Source organism: Gopherus flavomarginatus, chromosome 2 (assembly GCF_025201925.1).
Source record: "Gopherus flavomarginatus isolate rGopFla2 chromosome 2, rGopFla2.mat.asm, whole genome shotgun sequence".
In the NCBI taxonomy this organism is placed as follows: Eukaryota; Metazoa; Chordata; order Testudines; family Testudinidae; genus Gopherus; species Gopherus flavomarginatus.
This window is the reverse complement of record NC_066618.1, coordinates 291,051,238-291,078,693: the sequence shown is the minus strand read 5'-3', so window position 1 is coordinate 291,078,693 and position 27,456 is coordinate 291,051,238. Positions and strand designations below refer to the sequence as shown.

At 40.7% G+C, this 27,456-nt stretch overlaps 1 protein-coding gene across 3 annotated transcripts in view; it reads left to right on the top strand.

The window, feature by feature from the left end:
* TRAPPC9 (trafficking protein particle complex subunit 9) overlaps positions 1-27,456 on the top strand; it is an 840,301-nt gene that overhangs the window by 761,961 nt on the left and 50,884 nt on the right. The window contains exon 22 of one of the 3 annotated variants that reach the window (XM_050940630.1): positions 6,005-6,115. The exons of the other annotated variants lie outside the window; for them this stretch is intronic. Within the exon in view, the coding sequence (XP_050796587.1) occupies positions 6,005-6,066 (62 nt within the window). The 3' untranslated portion in view covers positions 6,067-6,115. Of the gene's footprint in view, positions 1-6,004; positions 6,116-27,456 lie in introns of those variants that run through there. 3 annotated transcript variants of the gene reach the window in all.

The window sequence follows — 27,456 nt, the reverse complement described above, 5'->3', positions numbered from 1 at the left end:
ATTATTTAAGCATATATCTGCTGCAGTGTGTGAACCTATTAGTTTAGAAAGTGACATGATTGATTGATTGATTTTTAGATTTGGAATTCACAGATTAGGTGATTGCATGGGTTTGATGCTCACATTGGATTTCTCATGCACTGCCTTCAGAATGGAAGAGAGGAAATGCAAAACAGTTCAAAATCTCTACATGTAAAGATAAAGTAAAGCATTTAGAGTCTCTTTGCATGAGCCATAGCCCAACTCTTGCACCAGGACATGAACTAAAATAACCGAATCATTTAAGGCTTCCCACCCAGCCTTCTGCAATTCATAGATATATACATTTTAAGATCTGAAGAGATGATTGTGATAAAGTAGTCCACTGGTTTTCAGCCTGTGATCCATACCTTCATTCAAAATTTATTGTGATTGTATCTTTTAGAAATACATTCAACCTTGATTTAAGGACTTCAAGTGATGTAGAATTTATCACGTCCCTCGGTAATCTGTTCCTAAAGTTAATTGCCATCACTACTAAAAAATTGACCTTATTGTTAGTTTTAATTTTTTTAGCCTCAGGCCTCAGCTTCTACCCGTTGCATGTCATTATCCCTTTCTCTGCTAGAATAAAGAGCCCTCTAGTATCTCTTTTCTTCTCCCTGTGTAGATACATATCACTCGTGAACCTTACAAGACACTATTTGGATAAATATTCTGATAACAGTTTGTTGAGTTTAATGAGTATGTCAGAGCTTCTGGGATTTACTGTTATATAACAATGTTCCCTTTGCCAATTGTCATATAAAGGGGTTCTGAAGGTCACAGTATGTAGGAACTTTTATTGTTTTTTGTATGTTTTCTCTGTAATGCTTTTACCTTAAGAATAAATGTGCTTGCTTCGGAGGAGCTGTCTGGTAACTTATAAGAGCAGGCAATCACTAGTTATAGCCCCCGGAGAGAGAGCACAACAAAGACTATCAGCCTTTTTAGGCATTCTGATTTGTGGGGGACATCACAGTGTAAGAAAAGGAACTGTGCAGCTTAAAATCCCTTGTCAGAAGGGAATAAGATGAGTCTCCATCAAAGAGAGGTGACAGCTGGGAGCCAGAAGTCTAAAGTTGGTGCCCTTGGTGGACCATAGATGGAGAATACAGGTGCAGTTACCCTGAAACTGTATCACCACCATTCCTGAGTTAATTAAGGGCCTGGTTCCAGTTTTGCTATTATAACTGAATCCTGGTTGCATAATAATACATGTTTTGCACTGTTATCTAATGTCATTTGATTCTATGTGCGGGGCAGGGGGTCAAGGACATGTCTTGGGCAAGTTGTTTGTATATGGCCTTAGATGCTAACAGTCTTTCCATCCTGGTCCTTTCTCACTGTATCTGAGCAGTAATGTAAAGTGGCATTATGAATTTTGTGTGCAGGTTGCTTTCAGAATACAGTAATTGTAATTTGTGTTGCTCTTCCAGTTTTCTATCATTTTCTGATGTATTCAAATGCTACTAAGATATTTTCCAGACAAGATGGCAATTAGATCTGATCAACTGTTATGCCTTGATAATGAAAGCAAAATTGGAATATTATGAAATGCCTTACAAAAGAGTGGGGGACTTTGACAGTTTTTATTTTATTTGAGTTTGTCTAGTCTATTATTTAACAAACCATATCTTTATTGCTTAAAGAAATCATTGCAATATTTTACATGGAGCTCATTTTTCTTCGATTTCTGTTCACTTGTACAGTATGCCTTGGATAGCTTTCTGCTCTGCTTCTCATGCTAATTCCTTTTACTGCAGCTACTAGAGAATCTTAATGAAACTTGTCATTTCAAGCTTCTTTGCTCTCTACCTTATAAAATGCATTCGTCAAACCTGGCTGATCATACAAACATAGGATTTGTGGTTCCAGAACAGACCAATGGTCAGTCTAGTCACTCAGCCCCTGAACCTGCAAACCTCTACTCTCTGAAGTCATCCATACTCATGATTCACCCATTTAAGTCAATGGGCACAATGTGTACATCAGTAAGGCTTTGCAGGATCAGGTTCCTAGTTTGGTATCCTGTCCTGATAGTGGCTGCTTTACAGAGAAGTGGGCAAATGCAATTGTGCAATAATCAACCACATCATGCCGGTAGCAGAACAGTATGTAGTTATGATAAAATATATTGCCGTCTTCTGTGCCACAGATGGTGATCAGTTTACCCTATGGATCACAAGGTTATGCAGTGTCATTTTTAACCTAGCTAGTGTCAATGTGAACCCGACTTTTTCTCATATAAAAATCAAATCCTACTTGAAACTTGCAAAAACAGTTTTTTTTCAGTGATGTGGCTTAATTGTAGTTGGAATAGAAAAGTGCTGTCTTTCATCTCTATCGATAATTTGTCTTAGTTTTACTGAATGGCCTCTTAGTTGTATATTTTAGGAGACAGGAAATATGAGATCCCACCTATCTTGTGATTTTCTCTCTCTCTCTCTCTCTCCTTCTCCCCCTGCCCCGCATTCATTGGTCAATAATGTCTTTGTTTGCTTCTCTTTTGTAGAATTTTGTGGAACAAATTTCTGACCCCTTTCAGATGCATTCAAGCCACAGAAGGTTCCTATGGCCAATTCTATGCTTGCAATTGTTTTAGCTAGGGCAAATGGAAATAGAGATTTCGTATTCTGGCCACCTAAAAAACATCCCTGGTGATACAGGGAACGGCAGTTTGGTCTGGAAATATACAGTTCTAAATGAACCATATAGTAAAAGCCATCCTGTATTTTTGCTGTACGAACACTGCACATGCCTCATGTTTTGTGTGAGAAATGGATAACAGAGGAAGGAGATGCTCTCTAGTTTGTGTAGGTCCATGGACTCCAGTCCTCAGTTATCTCCAAGGAGGTATCATTGAGTCATAAAACTCAATCAACTTTTCTTTAAATACCTGTAGTGTATGATGAAACACATTCTTATACAGAAAGTGGAAATCGTTAAATATATACCATATACTGTGAAATTTGAGAGCACATTGTCCTCTATGCTGTTAAGTGGACCTGGCTGACTTTAAGATTTCTACCAGTTCAGTCAATACTCAAACAGCATCACATCAGTTCTGTGATATACTTGTTTGTCTGAGATGTAAACTAGTATGTAGCTGAATAGGGTATTTTACCATCTTTTGCACCAAGTATAGAATCCAATATTCTGTTGCACTAGTTAGCCTGTATTTATCCTAAGCAGTGAAATCCCAGGCCTGGGCATATAAACGGGTAAAAGAGACCCAAAATAGTCTGTGGCCTGGGTGATCCAAAGAATATATTTTTACTGTTGAAAAATATTTGCTACTGCAGTCAGCAGCATACGGACATTATGTTTACCATTGTTGTGTGTAGTATGGCTGGCTAGCACAATGGTTGCCTTGCCTGCTATCATAAAACTATTTCCATATGCTGACTACCCCAAATGAGGGTCAAGGTGGGCTATAAAGGAGGGAGGAGAGTTTGGCACCCTGTGTGCCAATCATATGAGCCCTGAACACCCCTTTTCCCCCATTTCCGCTCCTTTAAGGAACACCTCTTTTGAATCCTTTTCCAAACCATTTATCTGATCGCCGTATCCAGGGCTGGCTCCAGGCACCCGCGGCACGTTCAGCTCTTTGGCAGCAAGTTGGTGGCGGTTCCCTCAGTACCTCTCGAAGGGAAGGACCTGCCTCCAAATTGCTGCCAAAGAATGAAGTGATGCAGTGAAGCTGCCGCCGAAGTGCTGTCGATCATGATTGCGGCTTTTTTTCCCCCCCGCTGCTTGGGACGGCAAAAACCTTGGAGCTGGCCCTGACTGTATCCCTTCCCTATGGACTAGCTCCACTGGACATTCGCCCCATGCTTACATAATGAGTTATGACATCATAGCTACCTCCCCTTCCATGCTAGCCCCAACTAAGCTTCTACTACCCTTCCCCTCCCCCCCCCCCCCCCGTAGAGAAGGCGAACCCGCCCCCTCCACTCTGCCTTGGCCAATCTGTTGGTGAGGTAGAAATTCCTTCCCAGCCCTAAGAGAAAGGAGTGGCTAGCACAATGGCCACCACAGATGCTGACCTGGTATTTCATCACTTTCAAGAGTGAGAGGGTGGGTGTTGCTCTGCTTGGTCCAGGTGAAAGAGGTCTTCTCCCCTCTCAGCTTGTACTTCTATAATCTCCCCTCTGTTCCAGTCACCCTGGGGTATGAGTGAGCATCCTCATGCTGACCCACACTGTGTCTGCAGCACATGTGTGCCTCTCTGCCCTTAAAGAGTTATCCCTGTCCCCTGACAAGCCAGACAACAGGCTCCCTTGCTTAAAGAGCGATGTGATCCTTCTGCCTTCACATCCCTTGCAATCCGCTTGAGTTTACTGGGTGTGCAGAGTTTGAGAGGACAGAATTAGGCCATTTCTGTCAAAGGTACTCCAGATGTTTTTGCAACAGTGTTACAAAGATACTGGACTTGCCTAAATGTGGACCAAAGCTTTTTTCTATAGTGGCTGGGTGAGACACTGTCCAAATAGTCTATACTCCGATACTGTTTCAAGAAGATAAATGCCTTTCCTCATCTCATTTGTCTGTGAATGTAGATCCTGATACTATGTATGGTATTGCAAAACAAAACAGAATCCTGTAGTGTTTCTGATGGATGTCAAAATGCTCTGCTAGTAAAAAGTATTCTTTTCATGTGATTTTTAAAGATCTAAATTGTCACTGTGGTAATCACTCCATGAGATTCAGAAGTCCTGTATTACGGTTGTTTTAATGGTTAGTAATACTTAATCTGGGGGGATTCCTTTTTTTAAGATAAGGAAAGTAAAATCTTTTCTCTAAGAATTTAGTAGACCCATTTTACATACATTTGTATGCAAAAGGTGTAATGTCTATGAAGCGTTCTCTTGGTTATTTTATTTGTACAGTGTTCACAACTGTATTTCCCAATCAAAACTAACCACTGCCATGCTCAGAGGACTTTTGCTATTATTGCCACTTACAGAGCAAATAGGAATGGGGACTCTCAGCTGTTGCTGTAGTGGCCAGTGGTGCAGTAGGCATAACTGCAACATGAAATACGAGCTAACAATTCTCTGCCTACTTCAAAGAAATGAAAAATATCCTTCTTATCTGAAAGCTAGCCAGTGCACTCAGACCACAGTCTTCCTTAATAGTGTCCCTCTGCAGTTGGTGCCTCCATACTCAGCCCATTGTTTGTTTTATGTGTTCAAACATCAGAGGAACAAACTAATAATAAAATAATTTGCATTTGTACCCCATCTTCCATTGAGGGATTTCAAAGCACTTTACAGTATTATGAATGAAACTGCAAAACAAGCAGCAGCACAAATAGCTGTTTTACAGATGAAGGAACTGATTTGCAGAAAGATTAAACTGCAGATTCTGGTATTCTTACTCATGCTGAGAAGCACATTAATCCATGTCTAGTCCCATTGTGAAGAAAGGAACTGGGTGATTTGCCCAATGTACCACAGAAATGGGGTTCTGGACTCCAAATTCTGTCTTAACCACAAAACCATCCTTCTTTCCCAGAACAAAGTATTTGTTGAAACTAAAACAAAACTAAACAAAAAATATTCAGAATGTAGCCATGAGTATTTAAAATAACATCTATTTAGTCATGTTTAGAAGCTTTTCTTCATTTTGTTTTCATAGCAAGTTTGACATCTGTGTTGCTAGCAAATTTTCAACCTCATATAATGTAGATATGACGCAGAATTGTCACTACCAGGAATTAATTTGTGGGAGGACCTTGACAGATGTTTTTCCTTTTTTGGAGGATACATTTCTGTGTGGAGGGAGAATTGGGCCCCAAATATTCACATCAAACAACTTTCGTTTAGCACTTGGCTGTGAAATAATAAAAAGGCAAAACTCTAGCCTAGTTCTTAAATGTGTAGAAATATTTCCACATTCCTAGTAGTTGCTGCTATCACTTAGCATATCGGTGCAGATTTCTGAGCTCTGTTCTGAACCAATCTATTTGCTTTCCCTTTAGAGCAATGCCTGGCTGATCCTTATCAACTGAGAGAAATTGTGAGACGTGACCTACTCACTTAACTTAAAACAAATCATACTCTAGACAGGCCTCAGGTCATTTTCAGAAACCTGGCTTCTGTATTAGGTTCGTGGAATTCTATATTTGCTTCATCTGGAGTATGACAAAATCCTTTCATTAATTTTAAAGACAAACCTCTTTGGAATAAAGTTTATTTTAATAATGGAAGTGCATTAAAAATTTATATGATCAATGGAAATATATGTCTCTCAGGGAACTTAAATTTAAATACCATCTACGTGAAACAGACTATCTGAAGGTAATAAATTCATGATGCAGTTTGAGTCCTATTAATGTATCCAATGCCATTCTGCTTAGAATGTTTGTTACATTTGAAGTAACAGCACCACCCTTGAATCTCAAGGTGAATTAGAGCATTAACAAAGTGTTTATTAAGGGAGATTAATTGATTTTCATGAATAGAAGAAGAAAATCTCCCTGCTGGAGATAACTAATTCTGACTGATATCAGAGAATTTCTACCTATTCCATTAAAGATATTATGAGGTAATACAATAAACTAATTAAAAACACATTTAGAAGCATTCCATCATTAAAAATATTGCCATTGGCTGTATCGGTGATTCTGAGGATACGACATAGCTCCCTAAAATCTGCTTTTTGGGTTTTGTCAGAGTCTTTTATTGAAAGGGTTTAATGTTGAAGGATTTGTTGTGGATGTCACAATATAATGTTTTTTGTGAAACAAACTTTTTTTGTTTCTTTCTCTGCTATACTCTTATTAAGTAGAGGAGTAAGTTCATCCTCATATGGGGCAATCTCATAGAAAACATGAGCATAATTCCAAATTTTAATAGTCTTGCTTGGCTTGAAGTAAAGAAAAATGTAAAGCAGGCTTCTCTCAATGCTAAATTAAGAACTATATAATTTAAAATGAGGGATAAGTGAATTGGTCTGCTTGAAAGAACAGCTTCAACCTTCATCAAAATCTCTACCCAAACCTTTGTCGATATTTGAAAAACTCTGGATAACTGTTTCTCCTTGATAATGGTCATTACTAGGCATTTGCACACTGACAGATTTTGGCCAGAAATGGAAAAGCAGGTGATGAAATGCCATAGCATACAGTGTTGTCTTTGTATTTCTGTCCCAGCTGGAAGCGAGAAATACTGTGAATATCAATAAAGAGCCTATTTTCTGGTTCAGTCCACTTTGCAGCCCATTCCCACCTCAACCAACTATCTGATCTTTAAGCAGCTTTTGTGAGGGAAATAACTTCTGAATGATTTTAAATATAATTGAGGCAATGTGGAAAGGAGGCAATCTGCAACTGTTTGTATGCTTATCTGCAAAATATAAAAAGAGAGGTGTAATCAACTGTAGTGGTCTAAACACAGGACAAAAAAATCAAGAAATGCTGAGTGCTATTTCCAGCTCTGGCAATGACTCTTATCTTTTGCCCTTGGAAATTCATTTTCTGCCTTAGTTTCTCCATGTATAAAAATGGGTGTAATAATGTTTTCCTATCTCACAGAGGTGTTTTAACATTTTTAATTAATTTGTGTCAACAAATTGGAAATGAAAAATGTTATTTAAATGCAAAATATTTATAGTATTATTATTATTGTTATTATTATTATTATTATTATTAGAGGCTTGCAGAGAGGGTCCTTTTATGAATTGGTAATGAGTTAAAAGATAGAAAACAAAGGATTGGAATAGTCAGTTTTCAGAATGGAGAGAGGTAAATAGTGGTGTCCTTCAGGGATCTGTTCATAAATGATCTGGAAAAAGAGGTAAACATTTGCGGATGATACAAAACTGCTCAAGATAGTTAAGTCCCAGGCAGACTGCGAAGAGCTGCAAAAGGATCTCTCAAAACTGGGTCACTGGGCAACAAAATGGCAGATGAAATTCAGTGCTGATAAATGTAAAGGAATGCACATTCAAAAACATAGTCCCAACTATACAGATAAAATGATGGGGCCTAAATTAGCTGTTACCACTCAAGAAAGAGATCTTGGAGTCTTTGTGGACAGTTCTCTGAAAACACCCACTCAATGTGCAGCGGCAGTCAAAAAAGCAAACAGAATATTGGGAATCATTAAGAAAAGGATAGATAATAAGACAGAAAATATTGTATTGCCTCTATATAATTCCATGGTACACCCACATCTTGAACACTGTGTGCAGATGCGGTTTCCCCGTCTCAAAAAAGATATATCGAATTGGAAAAGGTTCAGAAAAGGGCAACAAAAATAATTAAGGGTGTGGAACGGCTACCATGTGAAGCGAGATTAACAAGACTGGGACTTTTCAACTTGGAAAAGAGACGACTAAGGGAGAATATGATAGAGGTCTATAAAATCATGACTGATGTGGAGAAAGTAAATAAGGAAGTGTTATTTACTCCTCGTAACACAATAAATATGGGGGGGTCACCAAATGAAATTAATAGGCAGCAGATTTAAAACAAACAAAAGGATGTATTTTTTCACACAATGCACAGTCAACCTGTGGAACTCGTTGCCAGAGGATGTTGTGAAGGCCAAGACTATAACAGGGTTCAAAAAGGAACTAGAGTAGTTCATGGAGGATAGATCTATCAGTGTCTATTAGCCAGGATGGGCAGGGATGGTATCCCTAGCTGTGTTTGCCAGAAGCTAGGAATGGGTGATGGGATGGATCACTTGATGTTTACCTGTTCTTTTCATTCCCTCTGGGGCACCTGGCATTGGCCACTGTCAGAAGACAGGATACTGAGCTAGATGGACCTTTGGTCTGACCCAGTGTGGCCGTTTTTATGTTCTTAAACTCCCTGACTTCTGAGAGAAGTTGGATTCAAATCAGATTTGAACTCTGTGTCTCATGTTCAGTTTTATTTCCTTGTAGTTTGCCTCTTATATTTTATATTTGCAGTAAAGTCCATTGAATTTTTGTGATCCATTTAATGTAACCTCTAAATGCATAATTTACTGGAGACTGATAACCACCAAATTAAACTTATTCCATCAATGATTTTCTGAAATAATATAAAAGAAATAAAAATAATTCATACATATGGAAAAATCATCAAGCCTGCTTTTTAATCTGAGACTAATTCAGACTAAATGTAAATAGAATTTGAATAATTGTCCTTCATCTTTTCACTATATTTATCAAGATACAGTCTGAAAAAGCATAAATACTCCTGTTTCCTCTTAATGACACAGCGTTGACATGTACAGTTAAATTAGTCAAGATGTCTCATGTGGATTGAGTTGTGCAACACATTAATTTTAAACTGCATAAAACGAAACTCCACTGTGGTTCTATGACCCATGCAATCCAGAGGACCTTGGTGGTTAAGGGACTGTATTAAATAGCCTCACAACCATAGCATCGTTGTTAAATTGTTCTCCCTCTAAATATAGCATGCACTTGTAAGCATATATTTGAATTTAATGTACAGGTTTTCTCTGTCTTCTAATGTACAGACCAGATTAAACAGCTGTAAAATTCTGTAAGAGACAATAGAGATTAGTAACAGCGGTACTGTATATATGGCAAAATATTGCAAAAACCTTATTTGACAAGCCAAAACAAAGTACTAAAGGACATTTGTATTTTTATACCCAGCTCCCTCTCAATGATAAATTCATATGTTGTCCAGCTATACTGAAAGGAGGACAGTAGATACTTGATACGGTTTTAATCAGGCTGCAACTTTTTCATTAAATGTCTAGGACTACCCGGCAGATGCAAGTGTACAGTGCAGGTAACCTCATGTTCGTTCAATAATTTTCCGGGGGATTTGCCAGCTCCCCCTCTTTTTTCCATCCAGATCCTTCAGCCTGCCCATTGCTGGAACCTTACCATCCATCCCCTCTTGTAGGAGGGTTAAGGTGGGCTATAAGAAAGGGGAAGGGGTGGATCTCTGCCATGCCATCCACGGGAGCCCAGCACCCTCCCCCCATTCAGTTCCTTTAACCAACACCTCCTTTTTAAGTCCTTTTCCAGGCCATTTATCCGGTCACTATATACCTTCCCTATGGAGTACCTGCACTGGACATCCACCTCACACTTACATAATGAGTTGTGACATAGCCAAATCCTTTCATGCCAAACATCAACAAAGCCCTCCCCGAGCCTCCTGTTGGGAAGGTGAAAAAAAAAAACACCCCACTCCACCCAGGCCAATCTGGTGGTGAGGGAAAAATTCCTTCCCATCCCCCACCAAAAAAGAGTGGCTAGTGCAAGGCCCACAGCAGGTCTTGACCAGGCCAGGCATTTCATCATCTAAAGGTGCGAGAGGGTGGGTGCAGCCTTAGCCTGTTCCGTGTAAAAGGCACCTCACTGCCCAAGGCTGCTCCTTTTAAACCCTGCTGCCCTTCCGGTTCCCAGGGGATGAGTCAGTGACCATGCGGACCCCTCCTCCCCTTTTGCAGCAGTTTCTGACCTCTCTTCGCCAGCCCTTCTGCAGTAAAGCACTGTTCCCTTCATTTGGCCAGCCGGACAAAATCCATCCTGCTTGAAGGTGTGGTGCAGTCATTTGTCATCAGTATGCTTGCTTATGTTAATGTGCTCTTTGTCGTATCAGTAATTAAAAAAAATCCTCTCATGAATTTGGTCCTGATGAAATGTGCCAGATTGACAGCCCTGAAGACTAAAGTGCTCTCTACACAAAATTGCTACCACAGGGCAATAGCAATGCAAGCTTTCCCAAACCATCCTTCCAAAGATGTTCCATCACTGACTGGAAGGAATGCCTCTAGGAGTGAGAGAAGACTGCCCATTCAGTCTTTGGCCTCAAGAGTACCAGTTGTGCTTCTGAATTTGTAACATTGATACTTGTCCATTAAGAACAGGACTGAGATTAGAGGTGAAAAATACTCTGGGTTGGGAGTATCTTGGTGCACCTAGTCATTGCTGTGCATACTACATGACAGATCCAGGTACACTGAGGTTCCAGGTCTAACGGGAAATCACTTACTGTCAAAAGCCTTCATTTTTATTTTTGCAATAGTGTTTTTTTTATTTAATTAACCTTTTTTCCTTCAATCCCTTGGCGAAATACTTCATGAAAGAGTTGGAAATACATTTGAAGTTGTTGTATACTTTATAAACATACATGACAAGTAGACTAAATTTGAAAAGCTTACTGCTTTGCATTGTTAAAAATCTTTTCAAACTCTAATTTTTCATACAATTTTGACTGTGCTACCAACTTGTCAACGTGTTTTTACCATCTCTCTTTCCACTTCCACCCAGTGTCCTTCTATCAGTCTATTCTCAGAGTTACTCAGGCAAACATGGGTGAATAGCAGATGGACCTTCATGGCCTGGTTCTGTTCTGTTACATCACCAATGCCATAGAAGTCAATGAAGTTATACCTGTGTAATATTGGTGTGAGATCAAAATAAGGCTCTGTGTATAAAATCCATTCTACCCCATTAATCCAGGGAAACTGTACCCATAGATCAGTGTTTTTCAATCTGGGGTCTGCAGACTATGTCTAAGAGATCCGTGAAATGTTGTCGTTACCACAGAACAGTGGTTTTCAGCCTGTGGTCTGCGGACTCCTGGGAGTCCACAGACTATGTTTAAGATTTCCAAAAGTTTCCGCATCTCCATTTGAAATTTTTCAGGGATCCACAAATGAAAAAGCCATAGGTAGATACTTGGTGTGAAATCCTGGCCCCACTGAAGTCAGTGCAAAACTCCCATTGACTTCAGTCGGGCCAGGATTTCACCATTGAGGCATTAGCTTTTGGAAACTGTGTCTGTACAACATCATGCCAAAAGAGTAAAGATAGCCCTAAGATGCATATCCTCAGAACAGTTCACAAACTTTTTGCAGATTTGGGCATATTATGATCTGAAGTTTTGGTTCAAGCCCATTTCTAAAACAGTTATTTTAAATTAAATTGACAAGAGAGCCCCCAAAGAACTGAGTGGGCGGCACCGTCCTTGGCCAAGAGTCCTTCCAACATGCCAAAGCACAAGTGTGAGAAGCAACTTGTCAACAAACCGGCACTACTAGAAGCTGGGGGAAAAACTTCTTTAGGCTTTGAGATTAAATTTTTTAGCATGATTTATTTCTCTGTTACTTCTGCTTCTGATGTTGACAAAGGTATATGTGAATTTATAATGGAGTGATCGCTGAGAAAACAGCTGACTGAGAGTTTAGGAAAACTAGGATTATTTTTTCTTTGGGGTAAATACATTGTGTTGTTATTAAACTATCTGATTCCACTAGCCCCTTTGCCTTACAGGAGATTTATAGCAGCTGATCATCCTTATTCATTTTTTATATTGTTTACTACTTAGGGAAAATAACACTATGTTGTTGTTTGTGCCAGTAAGCCATAAATTAGATGTCAAATAAACCAGTTACAGTAGTATTTCCATATGTTGATATTTATCTTCACTATCTATGTGAAATCCAGTGGATTATAGAAACCCCACTTACATTTGTGAACACCTACATATTTTTCAACTGTTTTACACACCTGCATTAGCTGAAAATGGATTTGGCATTAAAAATGTGCTTTCAAAATACTGATGATAATATCTTGCAAGAGAGCTATAAAAAGACATCACAATGAATTACTTTATTACTGTGCTTGTAGGAGTTGCTGACTAACTGTCTGTCTATCTTAGGTACTTACAGGGGTCTCATCATACAGTGACTATCTAACTATAAGTCATTTTTAATGAAGCTCTTATAATGGGGGAAAAGTGCATGGATTTGATAAGAAAAGTGGTTGAAGTGTGTGGGGATGGGATGTTTCCCATTTGCAATGCCCACCTCTTCCTGTTCTTCCCATCAATCTTGGTACTTGTTAAACTGCGAAGACTCAGACATCTCACTGGCGGAATCTTGTAAGTGTGATGTCTCTCTCAAAAGGTCTATACGTATTGTTTTGGGTTGTTTGCCTGGAATGGGTGAATTGGGGAGACAATTGCACTTAAATAGCAGGTTTGAAGATACCTATTAAGATGATTCTCCAAAGAGAACGTTAATCTTTGTAGTGATAGACAATGCCTCTTTTGACAAACCCACTTGACTCCTGCTGAGAAATACTTGGAGAGGCAAGGTGGTAGAGGAAAGGATATTTCAGTTTTCTCTCATATATGCAAGGTCTGTTATGAGTAAAGTAGAGAAGGCATTTATCGGTCAGACCTTGCTTGAATGATACCACAGGTACTATATATATCCACACTAGCCATTTCTATATGATGTATTATCTTCATAATGTCCCTTTTAATGATTTTTTTAAAAATATTTTAATTTTGTTGTTGTACTGGGAAGCCAGAGAGGTTCATGCTTGTTAAACAAACTGGATTGCCACCTGACACTTTCACTGCTTCAGTATTTTCTTTGAAACAACTATCACTGCTAACTCTTAGCTAGCACAGAGAGTACTCAGGCAGTTTCTAAACCTTTGCACATCCAACGCAGAAAAGTCTTATCCTGGAAAATCTTCTTATAAAGTGTTTGAATTCAGAAGTTAATAAGAGGCAGGGGTATTGTTAGCGGAAGGAAGTAAATAAAATACATGCTGGAAAGAGAAAATAAGATTAAAGATAATAGCTCTGCTATAGGGCCTCCCTCAGGCTATGGGACAAAGTAGAATAAGGTTAGCAATATTCTTTTCCTTTTCTCATTGCCTACAGAAGCCTTCCTGTGCAAAATATTTTTAAACTCGTTTTCTGTTTCTAGAGTGTATTTTACAAAGTCAATTTTCTGTGTTATACCATAAACATTGCATCATTTTCAGGAGAGATTTTGTGCCTGACAAAATTAAATGCATCGTTTTGGGTACCGTAATGCTAAATGTGAGAGGGAAAGAGAGAGAGTCAAAAATCTACTATGGTTTTATGCTTTAGATAAGGGACCTTACTCCGCTCCCAAGGACTGAATGACCATGAGGAGGATTGGGAGCATTATCTAAAGATTATCATAGCAGACTGGGAATCAGGATTCCTGGGTTCTATTTCCCACTGTGCTGCTGACTCATTTTGTGATGTTTTGTGAGTCACTCTGTGTGACAGTTGATCCAGCTGTAAAAATAGGTATAAATACATATCTGCCTCGTAGAGGTGTTCTAAGGCTTAATTAATGTTTGTAAAGCATTCTGAGATCCTTGGTTAGGTTTCTGGTGGGCAAAGGTGACTGACTATCATGCTGACCAATACTGCCTCATTTCCCCATCTGTATCCATCTCTTATCTCTTGTCTTATATTTAGATTGTCAACTCTTTGGGGCAGGGACTGTCTTTTTGTTCTGTGTTTGTAGGGCCCTTAGCACAATGAGGTCCTGCTCCAGGGCTAGGGCTCATAGGTACTACAGTAATACAAATACATCATCATAATCATCTATGGATAAAAGGTGCTATATGAGTACAAACTATTGTTATTAATAAAAGCGTTAACACCTTGCCATGAGCATGTCTAAATGCTCATCAAATTCCCATGTGGACCCATTACTGTAATATCTGTGCACCTTCCAGTAGCACAAGAAGTGACATCACTAGACATTTGTTTCTCTCTTCCACTCTCCTGTGCAAAAAATTTTATGTGAAAATTTCCAAAATTATCCTGGTATAGTGCTGTGTGCCTCGATGTTTGCACATGACTTTAGGAGTGTGGGTATGTAGAATCACCATGACGCTGATCCTGCCCCCACTGAAATCTATGTCAAAATTCTCATTGATTGCAAGATTGGATATACAGAGAATGGAATATAGAGAGGAAGCCATATTTAATCTGACTACCTGTTTGTGTAGCTGTGTTTGAACAACCAAATAAATTACATTTATGAGGTCTGAGCCTGCAAACACTCGTGTGAGTCGTTTTTATTTGTATGGGACCACTTGTGTGAGTAAAGATTATTCCTGTGACTAAAGGTTTTCAGGATTAGACCCTAAAATTCTTGCAAATCTTGGGACTGTACACCAAATTCACATATCAGGCCCTACTATTACATCTGCTTTGGCTACGCTGAAGATTAGTAAGCAGGAAATAGACAAATGAATTAATAGTAAACTCATCTAAAAGACAGGTTAGAGATATGCTAAAATAGTAGTTGGGCAAATGGAGAATGTGGTTTAAATAAGAGAATTTGCCCATCATGTTGAAAGGCATTTGACTTACACAGTCTTTTAAACTGTGAGGCTTGTCTGTTCTGCTAACCAATATTTTCTGAATTGCTTCAAAGAAAATACAGTCCAATAATTTTGTATAGCATCTTCCGTACAAGCTGTATTCCAAAATTATTTCCAGGATTAAATAATCTAATATCAGAGATAAATAAGAATAGAGGGAGGGAGAAAATACTTTCTGAATACAAGGAAAAAAAGATGTTTTCCTTTCAAATTTGAATTATTATTTGAAAGAAAGCATAGAGTCAAATACAGTAAAAATCTTAAATGAAACAAACTTTATCATAGAATCTCTATGGATGGAAATTCCATGCATAATGAGCATAGGTGACAAATCTAAGGAACAGTCCCAGATTGAAGTGTCCATAGAGGAGGTTAAGAACATAAGAATGGCCATACTTGGTCAGACCAAAGGTCCATCTAGCCCAATATCCTGTCTTCTAACAGTGGCCAATGCCAGGTGCTTCAGAGAGAATGAACAGAACAGGTAATCATCAAGTGATCCATCCCGTTGCCCATTCCAAGCTTCTGGCAAACAGAGGCTAGGGATATCATTGCTGCTGATCCTGGCTAATAGCCACTGATGGACCTATCCTCTGTGAATTTATCTAGTTCTTTTGTGAACCCTGTTAGTGTCTGGGCCTTCATAACATCCTCTGGCAAAGAGTTCCACAGGTTGACTGTGTTTCTTTTAAACCTATTGCCCATTCATTTCATTTGGTGACCCCTAGTTCTTGTGTTGTGAGAAATAGTAAATAACGCTTCCGTATTTACTTTCTCCACACCACTCATGATTTTGTTTTGAAACAAATAGATGAAGTAAACAATAATAAGTTACCAGGATCAGATGGTATTCACTTGAGTTCTGAAGGAACTCAAATATGAAAATGCAGAACTACTCACTGTGGTATGTAACCTATTGTTTAAATCAGCCTCAGTACCAGATGACTGGAGGATAGCTAATATGATGCCTTTTTTTAATGAAGGCTCCAGGGACAGTCCTGGCAATTACAGGCTAGTAAGTCTAACTTCAGTACAACTCAGATTAGTTGAAACTGTAATAAAGAACAGAATTATCAGACACATAGATGAACATGGTATGTTGGGAAAAAGCACAGTTTTGGAAAGGGAAGTCATGTCTCACCAATCTATTAGAATTCTTTGAGGGAGTCAGTCAGCACAGGGGCAAGGGTAATCTAGTTGATATAGTTGCAACCTGCTAACCTGAAACATATTCTCACCAGTAACTGCACACCGCACCATAGTAACTCTAGCTCAGGAACCAATCCATGCAACAAACCTCAATGCCAACTCTGCCCACATATCTACACCAGCGACATCATCACAGGACCTAATCAGATCAGCCATACCATCACCGGTTCATTCACTTGCACGTCCACCAATGTAATATATGCCATCATATGCCAGCAATGCCCCTCTGCTATGTACATCGGCCAAACTGGACAGTCGCTACGGAAAAGGATAAACGGACGCAAATCAGATATTAGGAATGGCAATATACAAAAACCTGTAGGAGAACACTTCAACCTCCCTGGCCACACTATAGCAGACCTTAAGGTGGCCATCCTGCACCAAAAAAACTTCAGGACCAGACTTCAAAGAGAAACTGCTGAGCTTCAGTTCATCTGCAAATTGACACCATCAGCTCAGGATTAAACAAAGACTGTGAATGGCTTGCCAACTACAAAACCAGTTTCTCCTCCCTTGGTTTTCACACCTCAACTGCTAGAACAGGGCCTCATCCTCCCTGATTAAACTAAACTCATTATCTCTAGCTTGCTTGCTTATATATTCCTGCCCCTGGAAATTTCCACTACATGCATCTGATGAAGTGGGTATTCACCCACGAAAGCTCATGCTCCAAAACGTCTGTTAGTCTATAAGGTGCCACAGGATTCTTTGCTGCTTCTAGTTGATATAGTGTACTTGGACTGTTAGAAAGCCTTTGATAAGACCCTACACAAAAAGAAAGACCTTTATTTAAGCAAAGTAAGAAGTCATGGGATAAGAGTCGTCCCAGGGATCAGTAACTGCTTAACAAATAGGAATCGGAGAGTAGGAATAAATGATCAGTTTTCATAATGGGAAGAGGTAAATAGCGCAGTCCCCCACAGCTCTCTATTGGGACCAATACTGTTCCACATAGTCATAAATGATCTGGAAAAAGGGGTTATCAGTGAGCTGGCAAAGTTTATAGACTATATAAAATTACTCGAGATACTTAAGTCCGAAGCAGACTGTGAAGAATTACAAAGGGATCTCACAAAAGTGGATGACTGGGCAGCAAAATGAGAGATGAAGTTCAGTGTTGATAAATACAAAGTAATGAATACTGGAAAACATAATCCCAACTACGCATACAAAAAGATGGGGTCTAAATTAGCTGTTATCACTCAAGAAAAAGATCTTGGAGTCCTTGTGGATAGTTCTCTGAAAACATCCATTCAATGTGCAGCAGCAGGCAGAAAAGCTAACAATGTTAGAAACCGTTAGGAAAGGGATAGATAATAAGGCAGAAAATATCATAATGCCTCTTTGTAAATCCATGGTACACTCACACCTTGAATGCTGTGTGCAGTTCTGGGCACCCCATATAAAAAGAATTGAAGGTACAGAGAAGGGCAACAAAAATGATAAGGGATATGGAACTGCTTCCATATGAGGAGAGTTTAATAAGACTGGGACTCTTCATCTTAGAAGAGAGACAACTAAGGTGAGATATGGTAGTGGTCTATAAAATCATGAATGGTGTGGAGAAAGTGAATAGGAAACTGTTATTTACCCCCTTCACATAAGACAAGAAGGTTTCCCCTGGTGAAATTTATTGGCAGTAGATTTAAAACAAACATGAGGAAGTACTTCTTCACACAGTACCCAGTCACCTTGTGAAATGTGTTGCCAGGGAATATTTTGAAGGCCAAAATATGACTGCGTTCAAACAAGAATTAGATAAGTTCATGGCGGATAGGTCCATCAATGGCTCTTAGCCAAGATGGTCAGGGACACAACCCTATGTTCTGGGTGTACCTAGCCTCTGACTGCCAGAAGTTGGGAGTGGACGACAGGGGGTGGATCAGTCAATAATTGCCCTGTTCTGTTCATTCCCTCTGAAGCACCTGGCATTGGCTACTGTCAGAAGACAGGATACTGGGCTAGACGGACCATTATTCTGAACCAGTATGGCTGTTCTTATATTTATTATTTGTATTTCCATAGCACCTAGGAGCCAGTCATGGACCAGGACCCCAATATGGTAGGTGTTCTAAAACACAGAACAAAAAACTGTGCTGCCCCAAAGAGTTTACAGTCTGCATAGACAAGACAGACACAGTGTGAGGGAAGAGTTAGAGTGAACAATGTAATGGCAGCAAATGGCGTCTTGGTTCCACAATTTTTCCCTTATTTTTTCTTCCTTTTTGAAGGTATACAAAGGGAGGGTATAAGCTAAATGGAAGGAAAAGAGAATGGAATGTCAAGAATCAAGTCCTGATGGAGCTGGGGAAACAAGCAATGTGTGAGTCTTAGTGCCCCCAGAATTGGAGGGATCTCCTGTGCACAGTTCTGGGTCAACAGGGTGCTGGCGATGGGGAGATCACATACAGAAAGGCTGTTTGATGGCTGAAGTTGGGAAAAAGGCTTTTACACCAACAATGGTGAGAATTTGTGGAGACCCAGAGAGTTGGCCAGAACTGGGCAAGCAGAAAAAGTAGCAGGAGGAGTTGGGAGCAATTAATTTCGTAGGGGGGTGGAAGCACTCTATGTATGATTTTAAAATGGAAGACAATTTATAACTGTCTGCTGAAATGAATGGGGAGCCAGTGGGGTTCATGTGTCTTTGGTTTTTAATTTAAAATAAAAATTAAAAGATTTTTTTAAAGTTAAAACTCATAAAAACAATCAAAGGGGAAAATAGAAAGGCGGAGGTATTTTCTCAAATGCACTTGAAGATTTGGGATATATCAGAAAAACTGCACAGCATGGCAAACTCTAATGATTCAGCAGTCATAAAGCTGAAGAAACAGCTCTGAAACCTAGGTGCTGTAATCATAGTTATATAAAATAGCCCCTAGCAAAAGATGCCATACGATTCCAACTAGAATTATATTAAGCTTCTAAGGTGATTCTGTCAAACACATTTAACAGGAGTAATGTATTAGGTTTTGTTCTTTATCTTTTTGTAGTGTTGCTAATTACCATGATTATATTGTATTGTTATTCCTTTTTCTAGAGGTACTTTGGTATTAACTCTGTCTTTTTGTAAAATTCTAGCACTAATAATAATAAACAGACTTTAGTAGTCCTGATGTGAAGGCATAATATTCTTTTATGCTATTAGATTTTTTCCCCTTGATCTGATCAGCTGTGCTTGAAGTTGTATACAATAATGCTTATTACCTTTGATGAGGAAGAGAGAAAAACTCTTGGAAAGGAGAAAGATGAGAGAGAGGCAAATGATGGAAGAAAAATGAATGGTTCAGGTCAAGAGTGACACAAAATGTGAGAACTCTGTGGAAGGAGTCACCTCTGTACAGGCCTGTTTTTTACTTGCCTCTGACAGGGACAGCGTTAGGTCTGATGCCTGATCCAAAGCCCATTGAAGTCAATAGGAGTATTTCCAATGTCTTCAATGAGTTTTAGATAAAGCCTATGGTAAGTCTATGGCCAGCTAGGTTCCTGCTTCCAAGAGTACATCAACAAGGTAATGGGACTACTGTGGTCATCTGCCAACAGACCAGACCTGACCATTCTGCCTGGAAATTAAAAACATCTATTGCATTCATTGGAGCAGAAAAAAGAATCCCCTTTTGTGGGAGGAAGGGATTTGAGTGGGTTAGTGAGCTGGCTGGGAGGATGGAAACAGGGAGACATGGAGATCACCACATCTCATCTTCACCTAGTGTTTGTTTCAGTGCATGTAGGTGTCATAACCTATTCCCAGATTTGGACCTTAGCGTCCAAAATATGGGTGTTAGCATGAAAACCTCCAAGCTTAGTTACCAGCTTGGACCTGGTAAAGCTGCCACCACCCAAAAAATTAGAGTGTTTTGGGGCACTCTGGTCCCCCTAAAAACCTTCCCTGGGGACCCCAAGACCCAAATCCCTTGAGTCTCACAACAAAGGGAAATAAACCTTTTCCCTTCCCCCCTCCAGGTGTTTCCTCCCTGGGTTCCTGGAGAGATACACAGAAGCAAGCTCCGTGAATCTAAAGAGAGGGATTCCACCCTCTCTATTTCCAGTCCTGGAAACAGAAGTACTTCCCTCTTCACCCAGAGGGAATGCAAAGTCAGGCTAGTAAATCTAACACACACAGATTTCCCCCTGACTTCTTCCTCCCACCAGTTCCCTGGTGAGCACAGACTCAATTCCCTGGAGTTCCCCACTAAAGAAAAACTCCAACAGGTCTTAAAAGAAAGCTTTATATAAGAAGAAAGAAAAAATACATAAAAATGGTCTCTCTGTATTAAGGTGACAAATACAGGGTCAATTGCTTAAAAGAAATATGAATAAACAGCCTTATTCAAAAAGAATACAATTTAAAACATTCCAGCAACTACACACATGTAAATACAAAAAATATATAAATTTCTATCTGATCTTTTGTACTTACAACTGGGAAACAGAAGATTAGAAAGCAGGAAATAGAAAAATCCTTCCCATAGCCGAGAGGGACAGATACAAGCAGCAGACAAGAACAAAGAACTCAGACACAAACTTCCCTCCACCCAGAATTGAAAAAGTCTTGTTTCCTGATTGGTCCTCTGGTCAGGTGTTTCAGGTTACTTCTTTCCAGATGTAAGAGACATTAACCCTTAGCTATCTGTTTATGACAGTAGGATTGGTCGTGGGGCCAAGGCTAGTACTGTTGTTCTCTAATCCACCCATGTTTCAGGTACACATAAAAAGCCTGCCTGATTCTGTTGTACAGTAGTGTAATTCCACTGACCTGAAAGGGCTATTCTTGATTTACCCCACTGTAAATGAGAGGAGACATTGTGCTCTTCTAGGACAATGCAGTTGCAAAACTCTGAACAGGGCACATGAGAGCTGAGGATAAAGTGTTCACCGTCGAGGGGATCTGGCTAAAGAACAAACAAACAAAGGATATCAAGTGAAGCCATAGTCTAATGATGGTTAGGAAACACTGCAAAACCTTCCTCTCCGAAAAAGCCTTTTTACCGTAAGAATGACATTAACACTGACAGCCTTTCTACACACTAAAAAAAGAAAAGGGAATAAATAAATTTAAACCAAAAATATTTTCCCAAGCAGAGTTTTTGCCTCAAACAGGGAGCAGTGTCAGAAGCTCAATGCTGTCCACTAGGGACTTTGTTGTTGCTAGTGATTTTATGTGGCAGGTGCTCAGATCCTGTCATGATTGGCAGCAGTGTAAATTTCTAAGATAGACAGAATCTGACCCAACATATTTGTTGATGTAAAATAATATAGAATACAACGGAGCAACTTTTTATTTCACAAGTATAATTTTGCAACTGGTGCTCCAGCATCTCTGCTCCTTGGGTTAATGACAATGTAAGCTGGATTGCTAAACCCTTCAAAGCAAGCTGAAATGATCCTCTTTCCATCAATCAATCAATTCAAATAGTCTATTATTGTATACTTTCCTTTTGTTTTGGAGTGTGGAAAAGCACTTCTCAACCTGTAAAGTATCACCTCATACTGTCAATAACAAGGACTTTCAGCCCCACACGTAAATAGCTTCACAATATTGTAGGTGAATCCTTCCCACTGAAGTCAATGAACACTGTGTCAGTATTTAAGATGCAGAATGCTTGTTCCACTGAGCAGATTTCTGTGCTTTGATTTCTAGGAGAACTTGCTACTTTAACTCAGCTTTTGTATCTCCATTAATATGTCATGAGAAGTACCATGTCGTAGCATGATTTTCTATCTCCTCTGCTGCTGGTCAGTATCCTCAGCTGGGTTTCATTTGGGTTATGGGCATAAACACAGCATCAGAGCCAGACCTGAAACGTAGGAATTGCAATATCAGCTAAGAGCAGTGGTCCATCTAGTCTAGAACCATAACAGTACCAAATATTTCAGAAGAAAAAGCGTGGTGGATGATACTGTAGTAATCTGTCCATACAGGAAGATTAATGGCAGTTTTATAGCTTCACACATCAATGCAGATTGGCTTGGTGCCAGGCTTATTTCAGAACTGCATTGCCTGTTTGCACCATACTGTTCAGAAATACTGGGTTTTATCTCTTCTCTTCCCTCGCATTAACAAACCAACATGGAGAAGTGGGAACTGATACACTAGATTTCTATTTGTGTGTTGAGAACATATGGAGGAGTTGGTAGAAATGGAATGCATTCATTTAGAGCAATCTAAATCTTTGTAAGCTGTTAAAGGAAAACATCCACCTTGAATTGGTTAATTATTGGCAATAAAAGAAACCACAACCTTGACCCCCAAATTACAGAGAACAAATAATATATGCAAGTTTATGCTTTGCTGAAGCTTTGTTGAAACTGTAGGTATACTAAATTTATACTTAAGAATGCCTGGTGGATAAATAACAGACACTCAAGCCATCTATTCTTTTTAGCTGCAATTAGTGGTACACAGCAATCTGTTTTCTTAAAGAATTGGATGACTTCCAAAAGAGAATTAGGCCTTAGGCTATCAGTACAATTGGTAGAGATGAAGTGTTGTTGTGCCCTTGCAATATGGAGCAGGGAACATCAATTAGGAAAGAGAATAAAACTGTAGAAATTGTATGGCAGCTTTCTGAATCTCAGCTAAGTATGACAGAAGGAAAGCAATTCAGAGAATCACCATTGCCAGAGAATCATAGGCCCTTTTATTACAGTAATATTTGGTGGAATTTTGAACAACTCATTGCTTGACTTCAGCAGGAAAGAAATACAAAATGCATGACTTATTCATGCCTTTCTATTACCAGTCTGTATTAAATATTTTGTATTTGTTAAATGCCCTGAGTCCAGTAGCTGCTAGGTTGTATATGATTAAACAAAAATTAAAGCAAGCTAGGCACAGTGCCTAGAGACATCAAACTTTCAAACAAATGGCAGAAGAAAATGGTTTTTTGAAAAGCTGGTCTGGTTATAAAGAATAAGCCAAATGGTCACGAGGATAACTTGTACCAACATGAGAAGAAAGCCTCAAGGAGAGAGTTTGATAGATGGGGTCTCTGGATCAAGAAACTCCTGCCTCTGAATGACTCCATCTAGATGGTATTTTAGGATGTTAGAGAACGTGGCCAAACAATTGGCCAGGAGCGGGATAGTAGAAGAGGTCATCACTAATGTGCTCAGAGCTGAATTATTATTAATGCTTTTATAGACTGTCAGCAAAATCTTGAAATGAATTTTTGGTTGGTTTCTCAGCAACTGATGTAGATCACAGAGCATGCACATTATCTATACTTTGCCCCCATGCCAAGGAAGCAATGCTTGAGTACCATGTTCCATATTGGTTGGAACCTCAGGATCAATTTCAAGGTCAACTTGATGTTTACATTATATAATTCTGCTTAGTGTGATTAAGACTTAGTCAATTTGCCACGTAGCTACAGCATCCTTTGCCAAACAGCATTACTTCTCTCCCCCCTCATCAGTACCCACTGCCATGATCCCAGCTGCTCATTTATAACCTTTGGCTCCCTCCTAAAACCACCCAACTCTTATTGCTCATTCTCTGGGTAATATCTTGCCAACCTTAAAAAAAAAAAAAAAAAAAAAAAGAGATTGACATGATCTCTTTTCTGTCCTCCACTCCTCATCCAACATTGTCTCCTTACCTCTGTCACTAACTCTGAGGTATATCGCTTGCTTTCTACCTCTAACCCCAGCCCCTACCTGCTAGATCCTATCCCTTACCAGGCATTAAATTCTCCACTTTCACCACTTCTTCTTCGAGTGCTGTCCCTGTGGGTGCTCCACTCTAGGTGACGGTGCGTCCCGGCACTGTTGAGTGGAGATTTTCGGTAGCAGTGCCTGGTTGGGGCATACGCACTCAGATGGTATCTCCTGTCTAGTTGGAATCTTCCTGAGTGCGTGCGCCGCACACCCTCCTCAGTTCCTTCTCAACCGTCCTTGGCTGAAGACGGGACTCGGGGCAGTGCTACCTTCTCTTCCCTAGTCTCTATAGGAAATAGAAATAATTATTAATTACTTCCCAATTGTTTCCTTTCCTTTAGTATAGTTAGTTACTTAGTTAAAAAAAAAAAAAAAGAGTCCCTCAGGCTCATCTCCCGTTGAGACACTCTACTCGCCCATCTCTAATTCATAGTGCCAGGAGCTTCAGGATTTAAAAGATGCATCTCCTGTCAGGAAACCATGCCACAGTAAGATAGGCAGTCGCACTGTGTGAAGTGCCTCGGGGACACCGACATCCCCCCGAAGTGCCTCCATTGCTCGAGTCTCAAATCAAGAGCTCGTCGTGACAGGGATCTGCGGCTCAAAATCATCATGATGAAAAAATCTCTGCAGCCGCTGTTGGAGACGGGAAAGGTTAAACCCGCTCCCACATGCTCCCCAGCCAGATCGGAACCGGTGGGGAGCGTTGCTCCACCCTTCCTGGAGCAGAGGCAAGAAGCACAACAGTCTCACAGAAGAGACCCTAACAAGGGTAGGGGGTCTCCTATGAGATCCCTACTCTCGGTGCTGACAGCACCAAAGGCAGGAGCCTCAGCCTGCTCTAATGCCTCAGCAACAGCTCTGACAGAGCACAGGCGCGTCTACCACCTCAGGTCATGGCTCAAGGTCAACAACCTCAGTTTCCCTACTTTGTCCCCCCATGGGCGGCACCTGGGTTCTCCTACCCTATGCCTTGACCTCAGTGGTACCCGTGGCAACATCCTCCTACCAATCATCCTCCTTCTGTGCCTCAGTCTCCTGCTCCATCCACTTCCCGACCCCCCTCCTGAGACTGGGAGCTACGCACCATATCCTGACTCACCTAACCCTAACTCTCCACTAGCCTCGGATGAAGCCCTCCTCCCTTCACCTCCATAGGCCATGGATGACTGAAAACAATTTCAAGAAATTTTTAGGAGGGTGGCATTTAGTCAGGATGTCCCCTTAGAAGAGGTTCAAGAGACGCAACACAAACTTCTCAAAATCCTTCAACCGTCTGTGCCCTCGAAAATCACGCTCCCTATAAATGAAGCACTCATGGAGCCAGCTGACGCTCTCTGGCAAACCCCAGCTTCTCTAGTACCAACTTGCAAGAAAGCTGAACCTAAATACTATGTTTCTGCAAAGGACGCAGACTTCCTATTTTCTCATCCACCACCGAACTCTCTTGTCATGGATGCAGTTGCACAGAGGACCAAACAGTCACAATATCAACCTACCCTGCAAGACAAGGACCTTAGACGCCTTGATGTCCTGGGCCGCAAGGTTTATACATCCTCTACACTACAGTTCAGGATTGCAAACTATTCTGCTCTCCTCGCCAGTTATGATTTTGATAATACAATAAGCTTTTTGAATTTGCCTCTAGACACGGCGGACACAGCAGCCCATACCACTGCAACTGCTGTGGTTATGCGCAGGTGCTCATGGCTCTCTACGTCCGGCATTCCTAAAGAACTCCAGACCAAAGTGGAGGATCTCCCCTTTGATAAGGACAAACTCTTCTCCAAAAAAACTGATGAACTTCTCCACACCATGAAAGATTCTAGAGTAACACTGTGCACCCTGTGCATTCACCCATCTCTTCCCAGGAGACAGCGATAGCAACCCTACCAAAGACCACGCACACATCAGTACTATTGTCCTCAACCTAGACCATACGACACAACTAGGAATCGTACTAGGACACCCCCACCCAAGCGCAGACAAAATCAAAATCAAGCCACCACCTTCCGTCCTTCGGGCAATAAACAGTTTTGAAACGTTGTTCGAGGGCCTGCACGACCACCCCTTGATTCCACCGCTTACTTGCCCATTTGGCCTCTGCCTCCAGTATTTCCAACATGCCTGGCAGCGGATTACACAGGACCACTGGGTCCTCGAAATAGTTCAGACCGGTTACTCCATCCCTTTTATATCCTACCCTTCCCCCTTCCCTGTCCCTCTTCAGGGACCCTTCTCACGAACAGTTACTTCGCACAGAAATGGCACACCTTCTGCAACTAGGTGCAGTGGAACCTGTGCCGACACAACACCAAGGGACAGGTTTCTACTCCCATTACTTTCTAATGCAGAAAAAGACCGGGGGATGGAGGCCTATACTAGACCTGCGCCGACTGAACAAATTCGTGAAGACACAAAGATTCAAGATGGTCACACTGGGCACAATAATACCTGCATCGGATCAAGGGGACTGTTTCACAGTCCTCAATCTACAAGATGCTTACTTCCATATATCAATTCATGCAGCTCACAGACACTTCCTACGATTCACAATCGGTCAGGACCATTTTCAATACAGAGTTCTTTCTTTCGGACTCTCCACAGCTCCAAGAGTTTTTTCCAAGACCGTAGCCGTGGTCGTGGCTCATCTCCGCAAACATGGGGTCACACTGTTTCCTTACCTGGACGATTGCCTCATCAAGGGCGACTCCTATGGTGAGAAACTTCAAGCCACGTGTTTCGTCATCTCCCTCTTTCACAGCCTAGGCCTCCAAATAAACATCCAAAAATCCACCCTGACACCTGCGCAACAGATCGAGTTCATCGGATCTCATCTCAACTCAACCCGGAGCAGGGCCTTGCTCCCATACGACAGATTTCTCGCTATCACGCAGCTCATACGCACACTCTCTATTCATCCCAGGACGCAAGCAAGAATCTGCCTACAGCTCCTTGGTCACATGGCAGCCACCACTTTCGTGGTTCAACACACCAGGCTACATACGAGATGTCTCCAGGGCTAGCTCAACTCCAGTTTCAAACCCAACAGACACCCTTTAGGGTTGCTGCTAACTCCTCCTCCCAATGTTATAGCTTCCCTACAATGGTGGACAAATCCAGAAAACCTCTGCACAGGGGTTTCCTTCCAGCAATGATCCCCAACACTCATGCTCACCATGGACGCTTCCCTGATCGGTTGGGGAGCGCATCTAGGGGAACACAGGGCACAAGGCCAATGGTCCGCATCAGAGACGCATCTACACATAAATCTCTTAGAGCTCAGAGCAGTGAGGAGAGCATGCCTTCACTTTCTTCCCCTCATAAAGAACCAATATTTGTGGGTCTTAACAAACAACATAGCATGTATGTATTACATAAACAGACAAGGGGGAGCCCGATCACATTCCCTTTGCA